The 23,858-nt window shown below is 41.7% G+C and overlaps 5 protein-coding genes across 15 annotated transcripts in view; 2 read left to right on the top strand and 3 right to left on the bottom strand.

Moving 5' to 3' along the window:
- Positions 1-208: 208 nt before the first annotated feature.
- Positions 209-9,724, bottom strand: PCNP (PEST proteolytic signal containing nuclear protein). The gene is made up of 5 exons (XM_026112283.2): positions 9,588-9,724; positions 5,716-5,936; positions 3,588-3,662; positions 2,872-2,927; positions 209-2,074 (listed from the first exon to the last, which is right to left on the bottom strand). Exons 1-5 carry the CDS (start codon positions 9,640-9,642, stop codon positions 1,945-1,947), a joined length of 537 nt encoding a protein of 178 aa, XP_025968068.1. The 5' UTR covers positions 9,643-9,724; the 3' UTR covers positions 209-1,944.
- A 522-nt stretch (positions 9,725-10,246) lies between these two features.
- Positions 10,247-15,304, bottom strand: TRMT10C (tRNA methyltransferase 10C, mitochondrial RNase P subunit). 4 transcript variants are annotated; one of them, XM_026112423.2, is made up of 3 exons: positions 14,731-14,922; positions 13,700-13,879; positions 10,247-13,178 (listed from the first exon to the last, which is right to left on the bottom strand). In XM_026112423.2, the coding sequence occupies exon 3, from the start codon at positions 13,145-13,147 to the stop codon at positions 11,903-11,905; it is 1,245 nt and encodes a 414-aa protein (XP_025968208.1). In that variant the 5' UTR covers positions 13,148-13,178; positions 13,700-13,879; positions 14,731-14,922; the 3' UTR covers positions 10,247-11,902. The 4 variants fall into 4 exon arrangements, with proteins under 4 accessions (XP_025968208.1, XP_025968209.1, XP_025968210.1 ...); XM_026112424.2 differs by lacking the exons at positions 13,700-13,879; positions 14,731-14,922 and adding an exon at positions 15,166-15,304; XM_026112425.2 differs by lacking the exon at positions 13,700-13,879.
- TXNL4B (thioredoxin like 4B) lies at positions 15,292-17,301 on the top strand. Of its 3 annotated transcripts, none has more exons than XM_026112429.2 (4): positions 15,292-15,428; positions 15,792-15,945; positions 16,309-16,460; positions 16,939-17,301. In XM_026112429.2, the coding sequence occupies exons 2-4, from the start codon at positions 15,814-15,816 to the stop codon at positions 17,102-17,104; spliced, it is 450 nt and encodes a 149-aa protein (XP_025968214.1). In that variant the 5' UTR covers positions 15,292-15,428; positions 15,792-15,813; the 3' UTR covers positions 17,105-17,301. The 3 variants fall into 3 exon arrangements, with proteins under 3 accessions (XP_025968214.1, XP_025968216.1, XP_025968217.1); XM_026112431.2 differs by lacking the exon at positions 15,292-15,428 and adding an exon at positions 15,437-15,547; XM_026112432.2 differs by lacking the exon at positions 15,292-15,428 and adding an exon at positions 15,437-15,626.
- A 914-nt stretch (positions 17,302-18,215) lies between these two features.
- LOC112990571 (putative protein ARB2BP) lies at positions 18,216-21,595 on the bottom strand. 2 transcript variants are annotated; one of them, XM_026112427.2, is made up of 3 exons: positions 21,309-21,595; positions 19,911-19,984; positions 18,216-19,532 (listed from the first exon to the last, which is right to left on the bottom strand). In XM_026112427.2, exons 2-3 carry the CDS (start codon positions 19,941-19,943, stop codon positions 18,471-18,473), a joined length of 1,095 nt encoding a protein of 364 aa, XP_025968212.2. In that variant the 5' UTR covers positions 19,944-19,984; positions 21,309-21,595; the 3' UTR covers positions 18,216-18,470. The 2 variants fall into 2 exon arrangements, with proteins under 2 accessions (XP_025968212.2, XP_025968213.2); XM_026112428.2 differs by lacking the exon at positions 21,309-21,595 and adding an exon at positions 20,554-20,723.
- The window catches only part of SENP7 (SUMO specific peptidase 7), a 43,553-nt gene continuing 40,397 nt past the window's right edge, over positions 20,703-23,858 (top strand). For 4 of the 5 annotated variants that reach the window (XM_026112420.2, XM_064521401.1, XM_026112421.2 and 1 more), the window contains exons 1-2: positions 20,703-20,950; positions 22,342-22,388. In XM_026112420.2, coding sequence (XP_025968205.2) covers positions 22,350-22,388 — 39 coding nt within the window. In that variant the 5' untranslated portion in view covers positions 20,703-20,950; positions 22,342-22,349. The remainder of the gene's footprint in view (positions 20,951-22,341; positions 22,389-23,858) is intronic. The other variant, XM_026112418.2, reaches the window with a different exon arrangement.

Here is a 23,858-nt window from a genome sequence, read left to right as displayed (position 1 = left end):
TGCTTTTTCCTGAAACAAGCAACAGACAAGATACAGGTAACTGCTAATGAACAATATAAACCGGTTACACAGTATGAATTACCACTACCTGAAAGGGATTACTTTGAACAAATATAACCACACATGATAAAAATAAGTGAAAAGCAGATGCTTCATTTTGCCTTGCCTGGCTCCAATAACACCAAAATCAGTTTTGGAAGTCCTGAAGTTCAGTTTTGAAAGTGTTTATATAAATCAAAGATTTCTACTATGCAAAAAAAAAGTATACTTTTTATGTTACGTTTATAACAAGGCTTTTAAAGAAAATAGTTACAGGTATTCAACTGCATCAGACTTTAAAGAAAAGAGATTACACATACAATACAAAAATACAAAAAATACTTTTCAGAACTTACAAACTCAAAAGTCTAAGTGGTAAGAGCTTTCTTAAAATAAAAAAATACACTTGAAGATGCACTTTCCTTTCTGCACTCACAGGTTCAGCTTTAGCATGAGGAAAGGTATTAAAGGCAGGATGAAAGCAATTAACATTAAATTCTACAACCAATTCCAGGCTGAAATGAATTTATCTGTAGACACTATCAGGTACTTGAATGTAAAGAGAACCTTTGCTTCTTTTTCCCCTCCCTTCTCTTTTTTGTTAACTATTTTTGCCAGATCTGCTAGTACGACATTTTACAAATATGAAATCTAAGTTAGACTGAAATTCAGACAGCCCTTACTAGGTTTGAAATCTTATAGCACTGTTCGGCAGTACAAAAGCTAGGAAGTTAAACTGATCAGACTAATGTCATTGTTCAAAGTTATTGCAAAAGGCAGAAAGGCAGGAAAAGGTCAAGTTTTATTTCTGAAGTTGACACTTCTTAGAATTATTAGCACTACAAGTTCTTTCTTTCTTTTTTTGAACCTGATAGTGTCCATTGAAGCCACAGGCATCAAGGCATTTTGTTTTAGATAGCGAGACAGGGAAAGTGCATCTTAGAGTTTTTGTAGTTAAGCAGTGAGTTACTGATTTTTTGGTGTGGCTTTTATTTCTTTTAGACATAGTAAAGAAAAATATTTCAACCAAATGGGAAGCTTAATGTACATTATCTTGTCTTTTTGGTGGTGGCTTTTATATATCAATAATTACTGCCTTTAGTATTAGTCTCTATTTAATTCACAAGGAAATGCTAACAAGCACTACTCAATGCTAATGACTTAAGAGGAACACACTGAAAATACTTTGTTTAGGTTCACCTTTGTAGTGAAATATTCCTTACAGGCTGTATCTAATATACAGACAAGACCCATTTCCTTACAGTGAAACAGGCCACAGAATGTTACACACGCTACATGAAGTTTTAAACAAAACTAGAGCTAAGTTACCAGAGCCACTCAGAGCAACATAATTCCTAATTTGCAGAGACTTAACAAAAGATGACAATAGGGAAAAAAATTCCAGGTTTTTAATATTTCTGTTGTTTATATTCAAATTAATAGTCCAGTAACACTTCTAGCACAAGACAATGCTCACTTGCTTTAACAGTATTCTCAGGAGCCAACTGTTTCTCCTGTTACGAAGAGGGAGCCAGAAGTGAGAATGCAAAAGCATTCAACATTAACCTGATTAAAGAGACAGTAACCTTTTTCATCCACCTTAATACTCACTGACAAAAATAATAATAATAATAATAATAATCTTGAAAAGGTACCACTCCAATTTCTTTATTATCTGTAACCTTTTGAAACTAATCACATGGAACTACAAAATTAGCAAATGCCTTGAAATCTGTATACAAAACATAAATTACCTCTAATTTCAAACTCAGTTATTAGTGTACCACTCAAATCTTAAAAAAGCGGCTCCAAAGATAGTCTTATACCATTCTTAAAAAAGGAAACTGTTCCTTTAATGTTACACCCTCCCCTCCCCCCAAACACCCAAATCTCAATCCACATCATTTAGTTATTTTCGTGGTCATGGACATTTCCAAGATGAGATTTTATATTCCGTTCCCATAGCTTCTGGTTGTCAGAAAACCCATGCTTTCCTTTATTGAAGGAATTTGGTCCTGCTGAGGTTGGTGTATCCCTGTGAGGAGTAAAACAAGATCTTATTTTGAGAAAGCCAGTTTAACTATAGTGCTTCAATCAACTGGACTATTTCAAATCCAACCTGCCATCAGGAACAAAAGTACATATACATCAGGAGTCTTCACTACTGGTAACTATTAGTTAGCCACAGAACTGACCCCTCTGCAGTACATCAAGACAGAGTGACAAGATGGGGCAGCAGAAGAGGTGGAAGTGGCAAGAATTGCTGCTACCTGTAAAGCGTCTATAGTACAGGCTAAAAAATTGGGGATCCAAATCAGTTATTGGGAAAAATGAAACAAAAAGCTAAACAGCAGCAAGCCTTCAGGGGACTGACTTTAATAGCAGTCTGTCATGATAAACATCTTTAAAAAGGTAAATGCTCAAAATTCAACTCTCACTTTAGTAGTCTCCTTTAAAAATGTCTCTATTTATCAATTTTTTTGGCCTATATTGTCTCAAGTTTATATCAATAAGAACAGTAATATATTTGTTTCAAAAGTAAACAAGCTATTCTATGTCTTTCTGAAAGAAGTAATTCCAGTCTTCCTCATGCATGGAAGTTTAAAAATCTGAGCACACTGTCTTATTTCAGGGCAATTTATAAAATGGGTACTAGAAAAATATAAAATTTAGCAACAAGCAGGAAGACTTGCAGTTTCCTTCTTGGAAAGATAATCAATCAGCTATTTTCTCTTCCTGTATTTCTAAACCATCTGCAAGGTCTGACCTGAGCTGGAAAAGATATTCTCACAGGCTCACCCTACTCCAAACCATAGTTACAAGCTGACCCACCTTCCAATGTTCTTCATACGCATCTTGGCTTCTGGAGGCATTTCTTCTGGTTCACTCTACAGAGAGAAAAAGAGTTTACAGCATGGCTAACCACTATTCCTATGAATATTTCAAAGGACTTGACAAGATAAAAATACAGAGTACTTCCCTTTGCCTACAGAAAAGCAAAGTGATTTAGGAGAAATACAGGTTCTAAAAGGTTATAAAAAGAGACAAATACAAGTTCCTTTGTTCATCTCTGTATAAGAAGGAGCTGACAAAGTCTGGCTCAAGTGTAAACACTTTGAAACAGAGAAGCAGAGTACTTCATAGCCTTCAAGAAATATACTTGGCATATGGCAGGAATCTAGCAGTTATTCTTGCTGGCCTGAACTGTTATGCAGTAGTTGCAGTAACACAACCATCACATATTTAGCAAACCAGGAGGAGCACAGCCTCTCTTCACCTCACCTTTATTAATCCCAGAGAAAGCAACTATTAATTCAAATGAGATTGCCTATCTCATTTTCAGGGAAAAGTTATCAGCCTACTTAATGATTTCTTGAACCACCACAGACCTACAAAATTGTACATTTTTTAACAAAACCACAAGAGAGGTTGCTAACATGAAAGTCACTGCCATTTATATAAAGAAGCTTAAATGGCCCACTCTCTGTCTAACTCTAACCTGCACCAACGATACTTAAAACTACATCAACCACCAGCTTATTACTCACATCTTCATCTTCATTGAAAGCTGCTGCTACAGAAAGAGTTTTTGGAGCGAGGGTTGGAACAGGCTCCTTAGGCTTCTGGAAAAGACAAAACGCACAAGTAAAGTAAGCCTGCTGGCTTAAAAAAAAACACTTAGTATTTTAAGTAACTTGCTAAAGTGAAGTCAAGCATCTTCACCGAAACTGAGGGGGTAACAACAGGAAAAGTATTTTTCTTTGAACCATGCAGAAAGAGGTTTCTCTCTAACGAAACAGGAAAACATCCACCCATTTGTGCAAGATACTCTCTGAAAAGCTAGTCAAATCTTCTCATGTTACAATTCCCCATGAGCAAGTCTTAAATTTCTAGCACACTGCAGGGATATACGGCTGCTAGTGCATCACACAAACAATTAAATCAGAACCCAAATAAGTTGCAGTATTCAAAATTTTACTGCCTCACCGTTCCCGTTATTCTGCTCTTACCTATCAACTCCAGGAAGCTGAATACATTCATTTTCTTGTCTTTTAACAACAGCTTTCTGGCTTAAAACAATCCAATACTTTCCAACTAGCATTAGCATACACCATACTACTGAGGCCTGATTATGATAAAGCTCCTTTAACAAGTATTATCTTGATTCCCAGTAAATACCTTCCTCCATTTAGAGTGTATCAAGCTACCAAACTCCTAGCTGTTACATTATAGGTAATACAAAGACATCAAACATAACTTTCAGACCACTAAGAAAGCGTTAAGCCATCAGTAACGGTTTGCTTCTACAGTACCAACAATCATCTAATGCGATTAGAGACAGCACTTCCTCCCTTTTAACTTTATTGGCAATTACTTTGCCTACATCCATAGTCTGGATGCTGATACTGCAGCAGAGTCCTTGTATGACTGTCTACAACTATTCTTGACCCAGAGGGTATAATGCCTCACTATTCTGCCACTTTTAAAGCATCAAAGCCACAGGAAAGGATAATATACTAAGGGGGTAAAAATGACCAAAAAGAAACAGGATAAGCTGTATCACTGTCAGATCTGGTGCTCTGTCAGTCACTCATTGAATTCAGTGAGCCAGAAAACCTGAGTCAAATTTATTGCCACTGGAAATAGCTTTCTACATGAGAAATCTGAGCTTGCTAGTGGCTCAGAAGGCAGCTTTGTCAATTTTTCCAAAGTCTGAGGTGACCTGATTGCATTTATACCCTAAAATGCTGCCAGCCCACATCTCCCTCCCATCTGAAAATAACAGAGCACTCTTTTCATCTTCTGCAGATCTGTAAAATACTGGCATTGCAGGTGCAAGTCTTTCAGGATTACAGTTTGAAATGAATCCAGACAAGGATTTATAACATATCCATCACAGTGACATGTGGCAGGTATAAATGAACTGTATTAAATGAAGAGGCAGCACCTTACTTGTCCTTGCCCAAGTTACTAGAGGTCTATTTTGGTAGTAAAGAGAAATATCAGATTCACATCAGAACAAGCACAAGGATAACTTGCACTAGACAACAGAGGGAGATCAGGATCCTTAGAAATCTATGGTGTGACATCTCCTGCATATTATTTAGATATTCTTGTCAAAAAAAAAAAAAAAAAATCTTTAAGGCTCGAAGAGCAATAGCTTGAATGACTCTCACTGGTCCTATTAAAGAACAGGCAAAGTCATGGAAGGAAAAAAAAAAATACTACTCCATGCAGAAATAAAATCTTTGGAGTGGGAGATGACCTATTAGACCATCTAGGGGAGTACTTTCTGTCATGTAGCTTTAAGCATCCTAAGCCACAGAGCTCCCAGGACTCATTTCGAAGTAGTCTGAACAGTTTAACAGGTCTTCTAATTTCCCTCAGGAAATTATTCCAGTCTATCAAATTTCATTACAAAGTTACCCTGTATGTTCAAAGACCATCTACAGTTAATTTCAATCAACAGTCTTATGCATCCTGAGACAATTCATCTGGTATTAATCACCTTCAAATACTTACACATGCATGACTAGGTGGCCCTGCAATCCCTTCTTAAACTTAATCCAAGTTACCCATATTTAATTCAAGGCTTTCCTTACGCAAGGAAGCGTCCCCAAAGTACTTCCCCTTTGCCTCACTTTCCTTAAAATTTAAAGCCCTCAGATAACTCACATTTGCTCCTAGCTTGATGGATATTGCAGATGCCTTCTTTGTTGTCTGACTGCCTATGGAAAATCCAAACTTGGACATTTTGGCAGGAGCAGGCTTTGTGGTGAAGTCTTCAGCTTCTTCATTAGCCGCTCGTTTCTCTGCGCTGCGACTCGAACTTTCCCCTCCATTACTGGAAGAAACAGTCTTAGTTTTCACAGGTTTTTCTGCCTCTTCTTCAGGTCCTGGTGAAGTCGAAACAACTTACCAAGATGAGCTATTTTTACTGAGCAGATTGATGGGAGCAGCAACCTCATAAAGCATTATACTTTGGGTGCAATAGGTAAGGTGCTTTTAGTGACAGCAGTTTCCATCAGTGTACATTTAGTGGACAGCAAAACACAAAGAGCAGAAGAAACTGCAAGTATTCCATTACTTGCAAAGAACTTCTTGTATATGAGCCAGGAAAAGCATCTTGAAGCACCATCTCTTTACTTAGTACAGAAGTCAAAGTTCATGTAGTAAATTAAATGTAGATGACTACATCTTTTTAGGATTTAAGTTGTAATAAATAAGCTTTCACACTTGGAATCCCAATTCCAAACCTAGAGTAGATAAATCTAATTTAAAATTAATTCTACTAAATTTCTACCAAAAAAAACACATGTCCATGCCAGTCTCTAGGCTTGTCTGGCACAATTCTAAAACCATAGAAGTGACTACAGTGAGGCCGGCTGTCACAATGATGTTTCAAGTCACTGCTTGTCCACATCTCATCTTTAATAAAACTGGCAAGCTCTGCTTGAGGAAGGAATCAGCACTAGAAAAACATATATATAGATAGATTTCATATTTTTTGATTTTGTAAATAATCATGGAAAACATAGTAGCTGAACAATGATTCACACAGTAGAATACTGAAATCACATTTTTGTTTCCTGTACATGTGGCTTCTTCAGCTACACCAAGGGACAAAGGTGTCCTTAGAAAACTTATTCTGAACATAGCAATATATTTCAGCAAAAATACATTTCTCTGCTGCTGCAATAAGCAAACTACTGCAGTAGCAAAAGAAAAAAATAAAAAGAAAAGCACACACTGGGGAATGGACAGGAAAGAGTCCATACTATAAATCTTAAGAAGAACTATAGCTAGCACTGGTCTCTCGCTATATGAGGTAGAGAACAGGACCCCACACACAGCAAATTCAGACCACCAGGGAATGATGTTCTTCACACTGCTCTCTAACAGCAAAAGGCACTTAAATAAGGGAGAGCAGTGAGGGAGAAGCCAGTCTGAACTTGGGGTTGCCAAAATGGTAGCTTTGGGGAAGCAAACAACATCGGGAGAAGGAAAACCTAGGTAAATGGGGAAATCTGCAAGAGAAAAATAGAAAGGTTTGTTCCAATGTAGCTGTTTTTCCTCAATTGCCTTAATTTTCAATTTAAGTATACAACTGCTCCATATTGCTTTTCTTCAAGCATCCATTCACAGGGCAACGACTACCTGTCCACCATTTAGGTATCTTTTACTGCCATTTCCCAAATCAGAAGCATTGTCTCTGCAAGAAAACATACCCTTTTTATCAAGATAACAATAAGCAATCTCAGCAAAAATCGACGTGTTATTCACCTTTGGGAATAGAGCAGACAACAATAATAACAACAAGAACAACAACAACGTCAAGAATTCTAATACTAGTCTGCACCACTAGAAATTTGACCCAGAAAGTATAGACATAAAAGTGACAAAAAGATTAAAAAGAAACAGACAAAGTGACCTTGGGCACTGCTTGCTGTCTTAGCATAGTTTTCTAAACAGCAGCCTGCAAGGCTATGAGAAGCAGTTTACAGCTAGCCCATGAAACCACATTATACAGAATATTCTATCAGAATTTTAATCTAGGTGCACCGTAGCCTAGAAGCTGATTTGAGGGTAGGTAGATGTTAACTAGCCCAAAAAGTTTTGGAACCATGGGTCTAAAAACCTGCTTCTCAGTAAGATACAAGAATCATGCATGGCACACTGGTCTGATGCAGATTCCAAAGCTAATGTTAGCTTGAAACTAACTCCAATTACTCTATGCTACAGTTTACATCCATGACTGCAAATTCTAAAATAGCTAAGCAAAACATGAAGCCTACCACAATGCAGAGGCAGCTGCATCAACGCCACATCTACCTGTTTTCTCACCTTTCTCAACAAAGCATGAAATAGTCTCTCTCTTAAAATAAGCTCCTATGACCAATGCGCTACAAGTGTTACTTGTACTAGGCTCCACTTAGGACAAGAGGTGGGCTGCTAGAAGAAATTCCTTCCTTACAGAAACTGTACACGCTGAAGGAGCTAGAAAGGCTTAGGACAATTGAGTGGAGGGAGAGGAAGAGAAGAAACAAGAACACTCCTCAACCCCTGTGCTATTCCATTTCTACAGGAAACAGTAAGTAATAGACATACCTCATGCATTTGAGGAAAAAAAAAAAAAAAGGAACAGGTCTCTCTGACCTCACAGCCCAATACATATGTAATTTTTTAAGCATTAAGCTCATTACTTCCAAGAGATCTCAAGGAGGGTGTGAAAACTCATCCATCCAATGTTCTTTCCATGGATCACAGTAACAAGGAGCTGTGTTGCTTCACAGAAGAATTATTTATGTGGATATCAGCAAGCTATGAAAGTGGACAATGCCCACTACTTAGGTGGTGTAAGTGACAAACAAGGCTGACAGTGCTAGCTGGGATCTCTTGCCTTTGGGACATAACACCGTGGCTGCTGAGAAAACAATATCTCAGCTAAGTTAACTTTACATTAAAAAAAAAAATCTTGGCAAAAGCTAAAGACTCTAAACTGCTTTCAAAAATCACCAGAGAAAAACACTCCTTTATGAGGGCCAATGTAGCATAATTCATTAAGATTGTGTTCCAGCACACCAAATAGTAGGCATGACATTACAGATGACTGGCATACTGATACGATCCAATTACTGTATTATCAAAATGGGGGCAAAAAAAAACCCAAACAAACAAACAAAAAAAAAAAAACCCCAAAGCACCAAGAGTTGAGGAACTACTTCAAATCAGCTATTTCTATACATATTTTAATGATTATCAGAACAAACACTCACTGTTGAGATCTACTCTAATTGGTTTACAGGCTTAATTTAATCTTCCAACGGATCAAAGAAACGCCCTCTATTTCTAGATGTACTTAAATAAAAAATGAGAATGGGAAGCTTTAGCTGTGCAAGGACACTATTTTCTCAAATTTAAGTCTGGAGAGGAGCGTCAGAGAGAAACACATAGTCAGAAATTTCAGGAGAACTAATGATAAATAGCACGCAAAAATACAAGACCAATTGTGACTAAGTCATAATATAAACAATGTAGAACTAGTTTTAAACCAAACAGAAAACTTGCAAATTGCTGGCAAGCACGTTGAGCACGATACTTAAAATGTCACATGAACAGTATTCACTGCATCGATACTGGAAAAGGTACCATAGTTATTAACAGCTAATCTTTAAGATGTTTTTATTATCCTTGCCAGCGGCAGCATTCAAATTCCTCTCAACAGACCGCAGAAGTACTCGTTTCATATGTATTTTAGAGCAAGTGAAATAACGCGAAATAACGCGTCTCCTTGGACAAGACGCTACTAGGTTAAGAAGGCCCGTGCAAGGCCTCGACTAACCTACGGGGCCCGGGCCCAGCCTCTGCTCGAGCGCGGCCCCCGCCGCCTCTCTCCCCTCAGGGGCGGCCCCCGCGCGGCGCGGCGCCTCACAGTCCAGTCGGGGGTGGCCGCCCCAGGGCCCCCGGGCACTCCCCACCCCGGGGGGACGGGCCCCGGCACCTCCCCCCGCCCCGCGACTACGCGGCGAGAGGCGCTGCGAGTTCACCTCCTCCGGGCTGCGGCCGCTTCGCCTTCTGCACCTCCGCTCTGCCGTCCGCCATTTTCCTCCGCCTCCCGCGCCGCGCACGCGCGCCGCTCCGCTCCGCCGCGGCTCTAACACCCCCCAGCCCCTCCCCCAACCATAGAGAACGTACGGGGGAGACCAGAGCGGCCAGGCCTGGCCGGACTTCTATGGCGCAGAGGGAATGACGGAAGCGGAAGTCTTGCGTGGGGACCGCGGGGGGCGATAGGGGGCAGGGCACAAGCGCTTCCAGCGAAGCTGGGCTGACGAACTTCCGGCGGTCAGGCCCGAGAGCCCCGCCCTCGGCTCCTGCCTGGCCAATCAGGGCGCGAATGGCGTGCGAGGCAGCGGCCGTTGGCCTTCCCGCGCGGAGCCGTTGCTCCCTCAGGGCGGGCAGGGGCGCGAAGTCACGCAGGAGTCACAACGGGTGTCGTCTCCTCTCTTACACCATGGGTTTTTATTCGTTTAAATTTTACTTCGTCCTCGTGCATCTCTTGAACAGTGGTTTATGCTGCTGGAATACATTCTGTAAGTCTCACACATCCCACAAAGCAGCATTTAGCAAGTACCGACGTGCATTTCTCACATGCTAATGATTCAAAAATTAACTTTTATATTCCATTAAGAGCAACTCGTGCAAAAGATGACTTATTAAAGGATTCCTTTAATGAAAACTAGTTCACGTATAAGGAGATGCTGTTTATCTGACAAAATAACGGGTGGCACCATATAGTCTACCCATCGTATAAGGAAAAAATAAAAGTTGCTGCTTAAAATTAAACTTCTGTAGCTGTTTATTTACAGATACAGACTTAGTTATTGTAACTAATGGTTTAACAGTGGTTCACAGATGTTTCCTAGATATCGAAAAATCTTAAAATAACTTCCAAAACACGACCCTAGAATGAAGCTTTCAGTACTACTCAGCAACATGTATCTCACATGACGTAAACCTTATTCCAAATCAGGGATTCTCCATAGTCAAATGTCACAGCAAGTGATTCGCAGAAGGTAAATTTAATATTAAAGTTGTGCAAATATTGTCTTTATAACCTTTTCAAGTGCTTGGGATACGAGATGTGATAGCCTATGGAAAATGGATCACCATCAACCGCCAGTATATTTGGAGTCCACTCTTCTAAATTTTATTGCAGCTCCTGTTTTTCTGACATTTCAAGACAATGGTACCGGCTGCCTAGCAATCACAGAGAACAGATTCTAGATGCTTCAAAGATGCAGAAGGCACTACACATGTTCTATGCTTTTGCTCAGCACTCTATTTCTTTCCCAGTTAAGAGAACATACCGATCTGAAGCAGAACGGTACTCAACTAGATTAAATCAAAAGACTCAACTGCCCATAAAGGCACTGAGAAAACTGCTCTCAAGGCGAGAAAGGAATTGTCTCCTAGCCCTACTGAGAGCAGAAAGAATCATGTATAAGAAAATGCCCTTTGTAACTGTATAGTCTACACAGAGGCTTTTACAAAGAGACTGATCAATAAATTTTCAACTGTAAGAAATACTAAGAGATCTTCTGCTCCTGTAAGTATTTACTAAGAACACTGTTTAACATCTCAAAAGTTCAGGCATTTTGGATTATCTACACTATAAAGGAACTAAAACCACAGGCATTCAGGGATAAAAGTTTTTCACGACAGCACATAAGATTTTTTGGCAAGGTCTAGAAAAAGTTGGAACACTCCTTCCTAAGGACGAGGGACTTGATTTGTGCCAGATGGGACAATGCCCAGAAATAAACCATACAACTCCCACACCTCCCTAAACTCATATTTAGCAGGTTTAATGGACTTGTTTTTAGCCAATATATCAAAAGTCAGTTCATTTACATTCCAAAAGAAGACTCAAGAACTAACAGGCAAAGGTCTTCTATTTGGTTTTAGCTAACCTTTTAGAATTAAGAATGGGGATTGCCTCAGTTTGCAAACTCAAAGCACAGATATATTCCCCGAAAAAAAAGCTAGATTTGTTACAGTTCAGTTACAATCACTCTTGTCCCAGCATGAATCAATGGAACATATTTATACTCTTTTAATGGTGCAATTTTTAGATCAGATTATCTCATTTTTTCTTCGTTTCAATAAATCTGAGAGCAGACAGCTGAAATACTAAGGCCATTTAAAAAAAAATCCCTAACAATAGACAGCAGTCCTTTCAAACTCGACTAACAAAAGCATTTTTGAAAGAGTAAAGCAGGTGAACACAACTCCAGAAGTCTAGAGAAACTCGAGTATTCACGAGCATAGTTTATCTCTAAAATTCATTCTCTTCCCAATCACCCTACTTCTGTGTTAGCTTCTTAGAGTAGTTCTTTGCAAATTGTTTTCGTACTTCTTCCTGTCTCTTTCCATGTTTAAGTGTGTTCATCAGACTTAAGCTTTTCTTCAGTTCATGCACAGACCTGCCTACAAAGCCACAATATTTCCTTTTTGGAACAAATTCCAGAGCCTTCCTCCAGTCTCCAGTATCTTTCAGCGTTAATAAAATACGCATCATTTGGTCCAACGTGAGGTTTTTGGCACCTGTGTTCCAAAGCAAGTACTTCTCCAATGGAAGGCACGCAGTTTCCAGCCCCAATCGTTTTGCTTGTGCTAAAGAAACTCCCGTCTTTATGCTTCTGTCAACCATTGACCCAATGATATAGATTTTATCGTGATCGAATGTCTTCATGACTTTGGGAGAATCAGCTGTCAGATAGATAATCTTGTCCTTTGGAAAGACATTTGTGTAGCACTGGTCTGTCACAGTGATAAGTAATTTGTCCCATGCCTCTCTGTAATACTTCATAAATTCCCTATGATACTGGCTGTTTTCTTTCAAGTTACAGAAGTGAATGTGGAATGGATCCACAGATTTTCGATTACAACCTTCACTGAGTACTATCTGTCTAACTGTATTTGTTACTTCTCTGGGTGACATATCATTTTCAAAAGACATGTCAAATACTAGAGGTTGGCCAAAGACCATAGCCTGAGCGGCCCTCCAGTTGTGTGTTTTATCTATAGCATTGGCCCACAAACAGGTGAATGAATTCCTTTTGATCTCATCAGTTTTTGAAGCTTTGTCTTGGGTTTCCAGCCTTCTTTCCCTCTTCTCATCCATCTTTCTTTTGTCATTTTTCTTGTAAAGTTCTTTTAGATGCAAGTACTTTAAATACTTCTTTTTAGATGACTTGGAAGGACATTCTATGAAAGTTTTTAGCTGGTCTTCACTGATATTTTCAGGAACTGATCTGCCAGCCAGTCTCCACATCTCCACAGTCTCACGTGCAGCAGCTAAAGTAGAAAGCTCCTCATGCTCAGAGACTGTCTCACTGACTTCTTGCAACCCAGACTTCATTACCTTCTTCCACTCATCCAAATCTAGCTTTTCAGACGGATTGTGTGAAGAGCCCTCCTTCAAGCAAGGTGATAAAATCAGAGTTCTACAGAGTCCAAACAAATCCTTTTTCATCCCATGTTGCACAGCAAAGGGAAAGGCAGAACACCTGACAAAGTTTTTCAGAAGCATATTCACAGACTGCATACTTATACGTGTGCTGTGTCCCAACACTTATCTGCAAGACAGCAGTAAGAGGGGAAAAAAAAAAACTGTCAGTGATCATAGAGAAAAATACAGATTTTCACAGATTTCATAGTAACACTGGCAAACAGTAAGTTACTTCTTCAGGAATATGCAAAGTTTGTGCTTCCACTGTTATCTTCCCACTGTTTATAAATAAAAACAATATAGGTGGCACTGCTGTGAATAGACAAAGTTAGCTCTGCTGCTTGAAACAGCTGTACTTACTGCAATTCAAAGTAAGGTCACCCAAACATTAACTGAAATAGATGTCAGACGATATCTGTCTGTGCCATACGACAAACAAGATCCTTTGCATCAGATGCAAGCAGAACACCACATGGAGACCAAAAATATTTTTATATACCTCCAGAGATGCCTGCCTGATTTACCTATGCTGTGAAAACACACAAGATGCTTCATCTTGTAGTATGTTTTCTGGAGTATCTTTACATCATAGAACATCACATTTTTGCTTTTATCATTATATTCTGGGAAAGTTTCCTTGGCACTTACACACTGCAGATCACTGGAACTAATAGAACTACCAATGCCACAGTTTGCTAAGCCAACACTACAGCCTCAGGAGGCACTCATGTCCCTTCAGCCTCATCATCCCAGCTCCCCCAGCAGCACAAGCGTTCACACGATCACAGGATGAGCCAAATCAGAGAACTGATCTTTGGGACAGTTAACCTGGGAAAAAAAACTTAGTTATCATCCAACCCAAATTAGTTTCCATTTCAATTCACTAGACACCTCTAAGAAAGAAAAGGAGATGAGGAATAAACAACTAGCATAGGAAGAGACCATCTTTTTTTGATAAATTGTTCATGAAACTGATGCTAGAACATAAAGCTAAGCACACGAACTGCATAGTCCAATTAATTCCACTGCGATGCATTTGTATTTAAATGTAAGTGGTTTATAGAAAGAAAAACACTAAAGAATGTTTAATATTTTCTTTGTCCCACAGAAATCTACTTAAGTAAAATCAAGTAAGTTTCAGTCCTTAAAAAAACATGATTTGATCAAAACATAAAAATTAGTTCTGAATTTAAAAAAATGAACTCCTTATCTCCCCAATAATTTACCACCTGAAAATAATGTGGTTTACAGAAGACCAAGTTAAATCCAGTTTTGCTGTTTATATATACCTGCCCAGATAGGGAGCCATAAAAAGAGAAGCAGCATATTACTGGCATAACTGGCATGCTTTTTAAGATATTGTAATTGGTCAAATTGGTGATTGGCATTTAATTTGCTACCGTTATTAAAATAGCTAAACCAAAGTACATAATAGCATGAATTTAAGACAAAACTCAAAATAAAAACGTTGCAACAGGGACATTCATAATTTCACATGTAAGTGTTAAAGGTACTGACAGAGGTTATAACTAAAAAAATGTATATATTGTTCAGTTCGGGGAAATGAAGGGATCACTTTCTCAATTAGCTTATATTAGCGTAGCTCCAATTAAGACACTAACAGGTAGATTTATGCAATCAGAATACCTGATGGCAGCTTTCTCATAAAACCAGTTTACCTTTCAAATTGCCCAACGTGCAGCAGACACGCTACCATCTCATCACTGCAAGAATTGCTTTAAAAACCTCTTTGCAGCACCCGCACGTGTAGAACTAAAGAAATCTCTTTGACACTTGCTTTTAGCCAGAGGCTCCTGAGCAGCGTTCCAGCCGCCCAACAGTCGAACCGAACCGTTACACCCCTCCGCGCCCCATCCCCACAGCCCTCCCGCCAGCACCGGAGCCGCCCTGCCCGCCCCCTGCCCGCGACCTCCCAGGGCACCGCGCCACGGGCCGGGCCGGGCCCGCCGCAAGAAGGAGAAAGGGCGCTCCCAAGGTCAGTGCCGTCGGCGGGAAGGCAGCCGGGCGCCCCGAGCTCCCCACGCCCGCGGCAGGAGACGCGCGGCCGGGAGCGACTCCCACCACCCCCCGCCGCGGCGCGACGCAGTCCCCACCTGCCCGCACTCCGGCCCGCGTGCTCCGCCCTGCCCCGCTCCCCGCCTCCTTCCGCTCGGGAACGGAAGCGTTGCGAGCGGGCACCTCTCAGCGACGCACGCTGCTAACCGACACCCCGCTACCGAAGGCGCCCCCCGCCGTCGCCGTCCCAGCGACTCAGGGCGCGCATGCGCGGGGAGGGCCTAGTCCGCCGCGCTTTCCGGCCCGAGCCGAGTGCCGAGCGCGCTTGCTGTCCTCGAGGCTCCACGGCTGCCGAGCGAAGGTTCCGGCTCTCCGCTCGTCCCTCCCCTCACCCAAGGCCCCGCGGGCTGCGGCGCTCCCGGGGGCAAGGCCGAGCAGGGGAGGCACCGGCCTGCACCGGCGGCCCCGGATGGGCAAGGGGTCGGGGCGCCTCGGGCACCTCCCAGCGGGGAGCCCTCGGGCCTGGCGGGGGTTTGCGGCGAGGCCCGGCGGCTGCCCGGTGCGAGGCGTGGCCCTGTGGGGGGCGGCCATTAGCGGGGCCGTTGGCGGGGGCGGCCCCCGAGCACGGCGCCCCGCTAGCGGGGTCTCTCGGGGGAGGGGGGGGCGGGTCCTGTCTGGAGAAGCGATGCTAATTTTGATGTGAGTCCGTCTCACCGTTTGGTAGATAGGAGCCGCGCCCTGTCAGGATGAGTTTTCTGCTGCCTCAGCTGACCTGTAAGAAGGAGGTGGATCAGGCAATAAAGAGCGTCGCAGAGAAGGTTTTGGTTCTTCGGTTTGGAAGAGACAGCGATCCCGTTTGTCTGCAGCTGGATGATATTGTAAGAGCTTTTTTTCCCCCCCTTAAATAAAACCTTTTTTTTTCTTCCTAAATAAACTCTATTGATATACCTGTTGCATACAAGAGAATGTCTTATGTTGTTTTTGGATAATATGGAATCTCATGATAAATATACAGTGTTCGCATGGTGACAGTTAAATGTAAAATGAAATAACAGACTTCTATATTATTGTAGGTATACAGAGCGGTTGATGTAGTTCTCGACATGGTGTGGTAATCTGGTAATAATTTAGCCCTGCTTAAAATGATAAGGTTTAAGGGAAACTGAGTTTTTAAGGCTTGCCACATTTTTTTCCTCTTGTTTCTCAATCCATTCGTCATCTGTCTTTCTCACTCTCTTCAGCTTGCAAAGACATCTCATGACCTAAGTAAAATGGCAGTCATTTACCTGGTGGATGTGAACAAGGTGCCAGTGTACACCCAGTATTTTGACATCAGTTATATTCCATCTACTGTCTTTTTCTTCAATGGACAACACATGAAGGTTGATTATGGGTACGTCATCCAACCTGCCATCATCTATTTTGCCTGTAGTAATCATCATCTATTTTGCCTGTAGTAATTAACACAGATTTCTCTATGATACCTTGTCTGGGAGGGGTAATGTTGTTGTCAGCAATGTTGCACTCGTTCTGAGAACTGCATGGAAGGGTAGATGGCCACAAAATTAACAGGTGTTTTGAAATACTCTTTGAGTTTTCTGCAACGAGTAGGTGTCAGCTGCAAAATATACTTGACTCTGCAAAAAAATACTGTGGTTAAAGTCTTAGACATGACACTGCATCTTTGGGGGTTTTGGAGGTCAGGTGGAAGTATATCCCTGACTTTAGTATGCCATACCAGTGTGGTTCATGCCTTCAGAACGACCTAATCTGAATCCTCTGATTTATTTTGCATCTTTTATTGTCTTAAGTGTTTTTGTTTCACACATTTTAAAATTAGAATTCTAACTTTATCTTATGCTTATATTTAGGTCTCCAGATCATACTAAATTTGTAGGAAGCTTCAAAACAAAGCAAGACTTTATAGATCTGATTGAAGTGATTTACCGTGGTGCAATGCGTGGAAAGCTCATTGTGAGAAGTCCTATCGATCCCAATAATATTCCTAAATATGACCTTCTCTACCAAGGAATTTAATGGATTGGTCTGAGGTAAAGGATTGCTGAAATGGTGGATGTTCTAGATCCTATTTTTCTTCAAGTATTTTAGCCACCTTTGACACCGTGGGACAGTTCGAGCATTTATCTTGAAGGATCATATTGGTCTCCTTCTGAAGACAGACATTCTGTCACTTTAATACTTCTCTAATAAATAAAGCAACATGTTCACTTGTAGAGTTGATGCAAGTGAGTATTTTTTGAGCAGCACACTGACCAGCAGTCACAAAACAGACAGGGTGCATGTTTCCACAATGACAGCATCTCCAATGCAACTTTCTTAAGTGAAATCACTGTATATTCTGTTAATTGTCTGTTTAGTACCATTTTTATTCAAGTGTAATAACAATCAACCAATCTTTATTTAAAAATTTTTGTTCAGAACATTTAAGTGACTGTTGCTTTCTAATGGAATTTTATACTTCTACCTGTTATTGAATTAACAGATGGAAGCTTTTTCGAACAATATCAGAGATGACTAAAATCTGACATGGAATTAAACGCAAAAGAGAACCCGTCATTCTCTGTCCTCTGGTACCCAACATTACTGTTCAACAAATTTTTTTGACTGAGATGGGAGCTGAAGCTGTAGTTAAATGCAAGGTTCTGTCATCTTTCAAAGCTGTTGTGTATCAGTGTGGTAATCCCAGGTTGCTACAGTATAGTATTTCCATACCAACTCACTCTGAAAAAAAAAATTCATGGTAATATTCAATGGCTCAGTTGGTTTTAAAATGGAATTATGTTGGCTCACTGTATCATGTTTGCAACATACCATCTCTGACTGGAGAGAGGCATTGGTATGTAATTCCCTGAAGTATCTTTCAACTTAAATGTTTCAAGGGGAAGGTAGACATTCTAGCTTTTGAATAATTTCAAACACTAGACAGTATATAGTGAGGAGTAACCTTGCTGTAGGAAAAAGGATAATTTCAAACGCTAGATCCTTTGCATGCTTTCTGTATTCCAGATTTGTCCTTTTAATGAAAGCTATGCATTTAAGAAATTTCAGTTTCTGACCACAGTTTATTCTGATTGTAGAGCCATGATTGCAGAATACATATTTAAAAAATAATGCAGATAAGAGTTGATAAACCTTAACATCTTTATTTTGTACAACTTTAAATTTCACAGATAGCTGAAGAGTTGTGGTTTAAAGCTTACAACTGTGCCCCTCTTTCCTAATATTTACTTGTATTTGTTTCTCAAAACAAAGCCATCTTTAAACTTAAAACCATAAATCACTCTACAGCAAGAGGAAGGTTCTTAGATGACTGAAAGCTTGAAAGATGTGGGAGTGGTTATGAAAGGAAGAGATCACCATGAAAAAACACATCAGGATGCTTTTATTTATTATCTTTCTTCTTACTTGTGCTGCTTCGGGTTGCAATAGGTGAACGTGCAAAGGCTGTTACGGTCTTGGCTTTCAGTGCTCTCTTCAGGTATTTAAAGATGGCATGTAAGCAATAGGAAGGTGCTAAACCATACTTTTCAGTTCCAGCAGAGACAGTAGGACAGTTCATTTTCACAAGGGAACCCATGGGTTTATCTAGAGGCTTATCATTTGACACCCATTCACGGCAATATTTTTGTATCCATTCTTGTATTTGTGGATCATTTCTAGTCTGGTGCTCTGTATTGTGCATGGAGTCGATGAATGCCACAGAGTACACTTTATTCATTACCTCCCATTTTCTCTGCATGAGCAGATCAATGAACACCAAGCCACCATAGCCATGGGCAATGAAGGCCACATTCTTGGCTGCACTCTTTGAAATAAAATGATCCCATACATACATGGTATGTTCCTCAGGGCTGCTGCTGCACCTCTTGGGGATTGACCAGGGGGACTGTGTAGAAGACAATGATTCTTCCCTGGTAGAAATGCTTAACCTCTCATTTTCTATCTTCAGATCCATGAGGTTGTCATTGGGATTCAGTACAATCACTCCCCCATGGCTTTGAAGGGCCATTTTGATGAATGGTATTTGTGTTCCGTGGTCCAAGCCCTCACTGATAATGGTCTTTTGCCCCCACTGTCCAGCCCGAAAGACTCCACGGTCTTGAAGAAGGACAGTTAGGCTACAGGTATTTGTCAGTGCTTTCTCACTCATGAAAAAGAAACTTCTCGGTTCATCTTCTGTAGCATCAGTAGGAATATAGACTTTCTGCAGCATGCAAACTCTTTCCAGGAGCTCATAAACATATTGGGTAAGCAGATGTCCCAATATTTGATAGCGTTTATGATTCCTTTCATGTGCATTCTTGTAATAATTGAAAACAAAGGACTCATTGGTGTCCAGATGCCTCAATTCCCCTTTTATATTGAAGTCGTACTTCAGTTGTTCTTGATACTCTGAACCCTCTACTAGTTTCCTCAAGCTTAGTTCGTGCTCCATTTGTAACCACTACAAATTAAGAGGATTTATGTCAATGCAGTGATAGACCTTTATACAACTGCATAAAGAAAATATATTAGAAGTCAGATTTTAAAGTGGTGACACAAAGTATTCATAGACATGAACTATCTTTTGGTGGTCTGCGGTAAACCAGCTGTTTGTAAAGTCTCTCACACATTCTAGTTGCTAAATTACAATAACAATACATTAATACAAATCCTTCCAGTTATTACTTCATCCCTCTCAGCACTTGCCACATGAACATTACAGAATGAATCACGGAATAAACTAGCCACTGTTTTGAAACACTATTGCAATTTGAGTATTATTCTTGATGAGATTTGCCACGTAAGAATATTTTCTTTGTTCCAGCAAGGCGCAACTAACCATATGCTCTTCTGTAAAATTTGTCATCACCATAGATGCAAACCTTTGCCTCGGGGATTGTAGAAAATCTCTCTCTAGAAAAGAAAATAAACCTGAGTTAATTCAGACTTTATCATGTACTTTATTTTGGGGTGTATCTATAAAATGTATCAGCTGCTGACATGGAAGGCCATCTAGTTAAGTTAAAGCTACATCTTCTCATCAGTGTGAACCTAAATAGCTGTCAAAAATAGTTTTTCACAGCTATCCATTACGTAATATAAAGGCATTACCAAGAGGAGAAAATAGGTGTTAGTATTTCAGAAAGCTATGTCTAAAACTAAAAATTCTGGAGCTGCACTGAAGAAAAACCCTTTCTCATTTCCATGCTCAAAGGATTTCTACAGAGGACATCAGCTGAAAACTACTGTGAGAGCTGAGGGTATTATGCTGCTGCATGCTGATTTAGATCAGGGCTTAAGTCAAATTAGCAAAACATAATTGGCAAGATATGATTTAAACATCCTTCTGTTTGGTTATGTATTAATCCTTTAAAACAGTTCTCTTGATTCCTTCCACAAGCCTTCATATTTTTTCCTTGTTCCGTTGCTGTTTCTTAGCCTCTGCTTCGACTACGTTTTACACAATTTACAAATTTACTGACTTTGTTACTACTCATTGTTAGATTCAGGGAACCCCGTGTGACAGCACAAGGCCTCAGCTGCTGCGCTATTACTTGCTCCGCTCCATTTACATTTTTCCCCCAGCGCCTTTCCAACACCGAGCTAAAACCAGGGGAGAAAAAAAACAGTCAGGAGAGGCGGCGGCGCGGGCCGGAAGCAGCCGAGGGCAGCGGCCTTCCGCCGGGGCCTGTTGGGCAGGCGCCAGCCCTCAGAGCGCGGCAGCGGCGCCCGGCCGTTACCGCCGTTACGCCGGCGGGGCGGGGCGGGGCGGGGCAGGGCAGGGCAGGCCGGTAGGCGGTGCTCAGCCCGGAAGCAGTCGGGGAAGCTGCGCAGGCGGCCGTGGGGCCCGGGTAAACAACGGCGGCGAGTGCAGGAGCGGTAAGTGCTGCGCGGCGGCGGCGCTGCCGCTGCTTGCTTCTCCCCGGAGCTGGGCCCCGCGCTTCCCCCGGGGTAGGGGAGGTGTTGGCGGCAGGGCAGCGCCCGCTGGGCTGCGGCCGCGCCTACGGCAGCCTCCTCTTGCGGCCGCCTCGGTGTCCCCCGCCGGGTCGGCGGCTCGCCCGCTGCCGCTCTGCCTTACCGCGCCGGGCACTCGCCGTCCCCTGGGCCCGCGGCGGTAGTGCCGAGTCGCTGCTCTCCGCCTGCGCCCCAGGGGGCTCCCGGAGCGGCGCTGCGCCTTTTAGCTGTCAGGAGAGACCGAAGTGTGTTGGGGGGGAGGATGAAAGCGAAATAAAGGTACCCGGCGGCACGCAGCGCCGCGCTGCCCTGGCGGCCCCGGCCGGGGCTGGGCCGCGCTGAGCTGTCACTGCGACCGGGGATATCGCGGAGGAGCAAAGCCGGTAGGGGAGGGCGGCCGGGCGGGGAGGTGGGGTCTTCTGGGAGTAGGCCGGGGAAGGAGCGTAGAAATGTCGGGTTGCTCTTTTGTGAGCGAGGAACCTTTTCCTCCCCCGAGGGAGGAGCGGGTGGCCGGTCTGGGAGTTGGGGAAGCGGGGCGGTGGGGGGCCCGGTGCGGCACCGCTCCGCCCCGCGGCCGTCACCGGGGCGGCGCGGCGGGGGCGCGCTGGGGCGGGGCCGGCGCTCTGCCGGGAGAGCTGTCAGGAGGCGGCCGCTCGTCCGCTCTCCCCCTCGGCAGGCACATTCGTAAGTAATAGGTTGGCCTTTCCGTGATAGTCCGTAGATGATGTGCCTCTCCGCGCCGGGGAACCGAGGCTGTGAGCTGAAAAAACCCGCTGAAATAAAAACAAGTGAAACGCCCCACGTTTAAAACGTGCTATAATCAGTGCGATCTTTTGAGAGCTCACATTAGGAGTAGATGTTGAAGGTCTTATGCAGGAGACATACAGAGTTTTTATAAAAAGAATAAGCCCCTGTGAATGCAGAAAGCTCTGAAGCTGTGTTCTTCCAGTGAAAAAGAAGCTTGTCTGTTAACAGGAACTCATGAATTTTGATTTTGTTTGTTCTTCTTGGTGCCTTTTCTTTTTTCATGTCAGAGCCTGACAAACTTATTAGTCACCTGCTTGCCAGAAGGCCTTCACTGAGACATGTTTTAGTGAAAATTATTTCTTTTTTAACAGTTCTGCCCAAACTGACAGTCCAGAGCCCTGCCCGTACATGTGTTTCTCTTGTATTGTGGCTGTCAATGAGCTTTCTTTGTGCTGGCTTGCTCAGAAGGGATCTTCTTGTTCTTGCTTAGTACCTAATACTATGGTCCTAACTCCCCCTAGACAAATAAAACACATTGCTAAGATTATTTTGTATCTTTTTTTCTGTAGTGGAAATCATGGAAGGAAGAACTTCAGCATCTGCAGGTCACATCAGTGTAAGCTTTCTTAAAATTTACAACATCGCTTTAAAAGTATGGATATCGTAGGGTGTTCTGGTGTATTTGTATAACTGAATTTATTCTCCAGTGCTCCAAATTAAACTTCGTTGGCACACTCTTTCCTGAGAGCTAGTTTATTCTAGTAGCAGTGCAGTGAATAGTAATGTCAGCTGCTGAATATGTTAATACACAATAGGCTTAACATTTGGTTTCATACAGGCAGCTCATAGCTGAGGGTACATTAAACCATAAGATAGAATCTGAAATAGTAAGAATAATGCTCAAGTAAATATGTATGTGTTTTATGTGTAGTTAGTGCACAGTTCTGTAATAAAGTCTTCAAGCTGTTGGCATAGTTTATTTTTAAGGTCTTGTAACTGTAGCTATTGCTTCAGTAGAACAGCTGCATAACTGGAATATTTGGCTATCTACAAAGATGTGTTCAGAGACTCTTTATGCTAATGTTTATTCTTCCTAAAGTATCCCTATTAGTAGTAGTTTCTAGTAATGGAAGCACTAGTGAAAACAAAGATTGTAGGCACAGCAGCTGGTTTGATTGGGTAAGGTCTGAACCATCTGGTATTTTAGATATAAGCTGTTACCAGAACTTTGTTTACACACTCCCTCTGACCCTTGCACCTATAGGTGAGAACCTTTAGGAAAATATTGCTGGTTTAAATAAGGAATCTACTGAGTATGTGTGCACATGTATATGTTGATTCAGTTGCTTTCTATTAGTGAAAAGCTGAGGAAACTGCATATGTTACCCTTACTATAAATAGGGACCTCAACCGGTCATCTCTTGACTTTGTGCTTTTTCCATAAGTTAATTGTAGGCATTGCAAATCAACACTTTCTTAATGTGTGCAAGCATTTGGAAGGTATCGTGAGGTGAGGTAGAAATTTTGCTGATGAATATATCCTTCGTCTTTTATTCCCTTCTGTCTGTCTGTCGTCTTTATTTTGAGTCTGATGTTAGTTGCTGTCCATGTTACTGGAGGATATCTGAACCACTGTAACACAAAATGCGTATTAAAATTTTAGGGAATTGATCACCTGTTTTCAGGAAGCTCATAACAGAAACCACCACTCAGGCAGCATGCTGAGTTCCGAAGTAAGGAGCTGGTATCTGGCCATTAATATGCAGATTGGAAGAATACATTCTTACTGATAAAACAGATTTATAGGCTACTTCTCAAAAAAAAGAAAAATCACAGACATTCTTCATTAAGAAAGTGTTTATTTCAATCCTTAAATATTGGTTGAGGTACTTGTAAGTAGTTGCATGTGGATAATGTTTACATCCTTTATAATTTGAGGAAATTGTGATCAAAGGTATATTTATTATTAGGGAGAGTGACTGATTATCAAAAGCAGTTTGATGTACTATACAGAAATTTGGGCCTAAAAATGTACTATCCCCGCCCCCGCGCGCACACACACCAATTTTTGTTTAAAAGAAATGTA

The sequence above is a fragment of the Dromaius novaehollandiae genome, chromosome 1 (genome assembly GCF_036370855.1).
Source record: "Dromaius novaehollandiae isolate bDroNov1 chromosome 1, bDroNov1.hap1, whole genome shotgun sequence".
Taxonomy (NCBI): Eukaryota; Metazoa; Chordata; class Aves; order Casuariiformes; family Dromaiidae; genus Dromaius; species Dromaius novaehollandiae.
This window is presented reverse-complemented; position numbering and strand designations above follow the sequence as displayed.

What these genes read in the sequence shown, in the direction of transcription:
- PCNP (XM_026112283.2), bottom strand. Translation starts at nt 9,642, where the DNA reads ATGGCGGACGGCAGAGCGGAGGTGCAGAAGGCGAAGCGGCCGCAGCCC. An exon ending in CTTTCAATGAAGATGAAGAT is followed by an intron (nt 2,928 to 3,587) that starts GTGAGTAATAAG and finishes TTCTCTCTGTAG; the next exon opens with AGTGAACCAGAAGAAATGCC. An exon ending in CGTATGAAGAACATTGGAAG is followed by an intron (nt 2,075 to 2,871) that starts GTGGGTCAGCTT and finishes TACTCCTCACAG; the next exon opens with GGATACACCAACCTCAGCAG.
- LOC112990571 (XM_026112427.2), bottom strand. Translation starts at nt 19,943, where the DNA reads ATGGTGATGACAAATTTTACAGAAGAGCATATG. An exon ending in ATTTTACAGAAGAGCATATG is followed by an intron (nt 19,533 to 19,910) that starts GTTAGTTGCGCC and finishes CTTAATTTGTAG; the next exon opens with TGGTTACAAATGGAGCACGA.
- TXNL4B (XM_026112429.2), top strand. Translation starts at nt 15,814, where the DNA reads ATGAGTTTTCTGCTGCCTCAGCTGACCTGTAAGAAGGAGGTGGATCAG. An exon ending in GTCTGCAGCTGGATGATATT is followed by an intron (nt 15,946 to 16,308) that starts GTAAGAGCTTTT and finishes CACTCTCTTCAG; the next exon opens with CTTGCAAAGACATCTCATGA. An exon ending in CACATGAAGGTTGATTATGG is followed by an intron (nt 16,461 to 16,938) that starts GTACGTCATCCA and finishes GCTTATATTTAG; the next exon opens with GTCTCCAGATCATACTAAAT.
- TRMT10C (XM_026112424.2), bottom strand. Translation starts at nt 13,147, where the DNA reads ATGCAGTCTGTGAATATGCTTCTGAAAAACTTTGTCAGGTGTTCTGCC.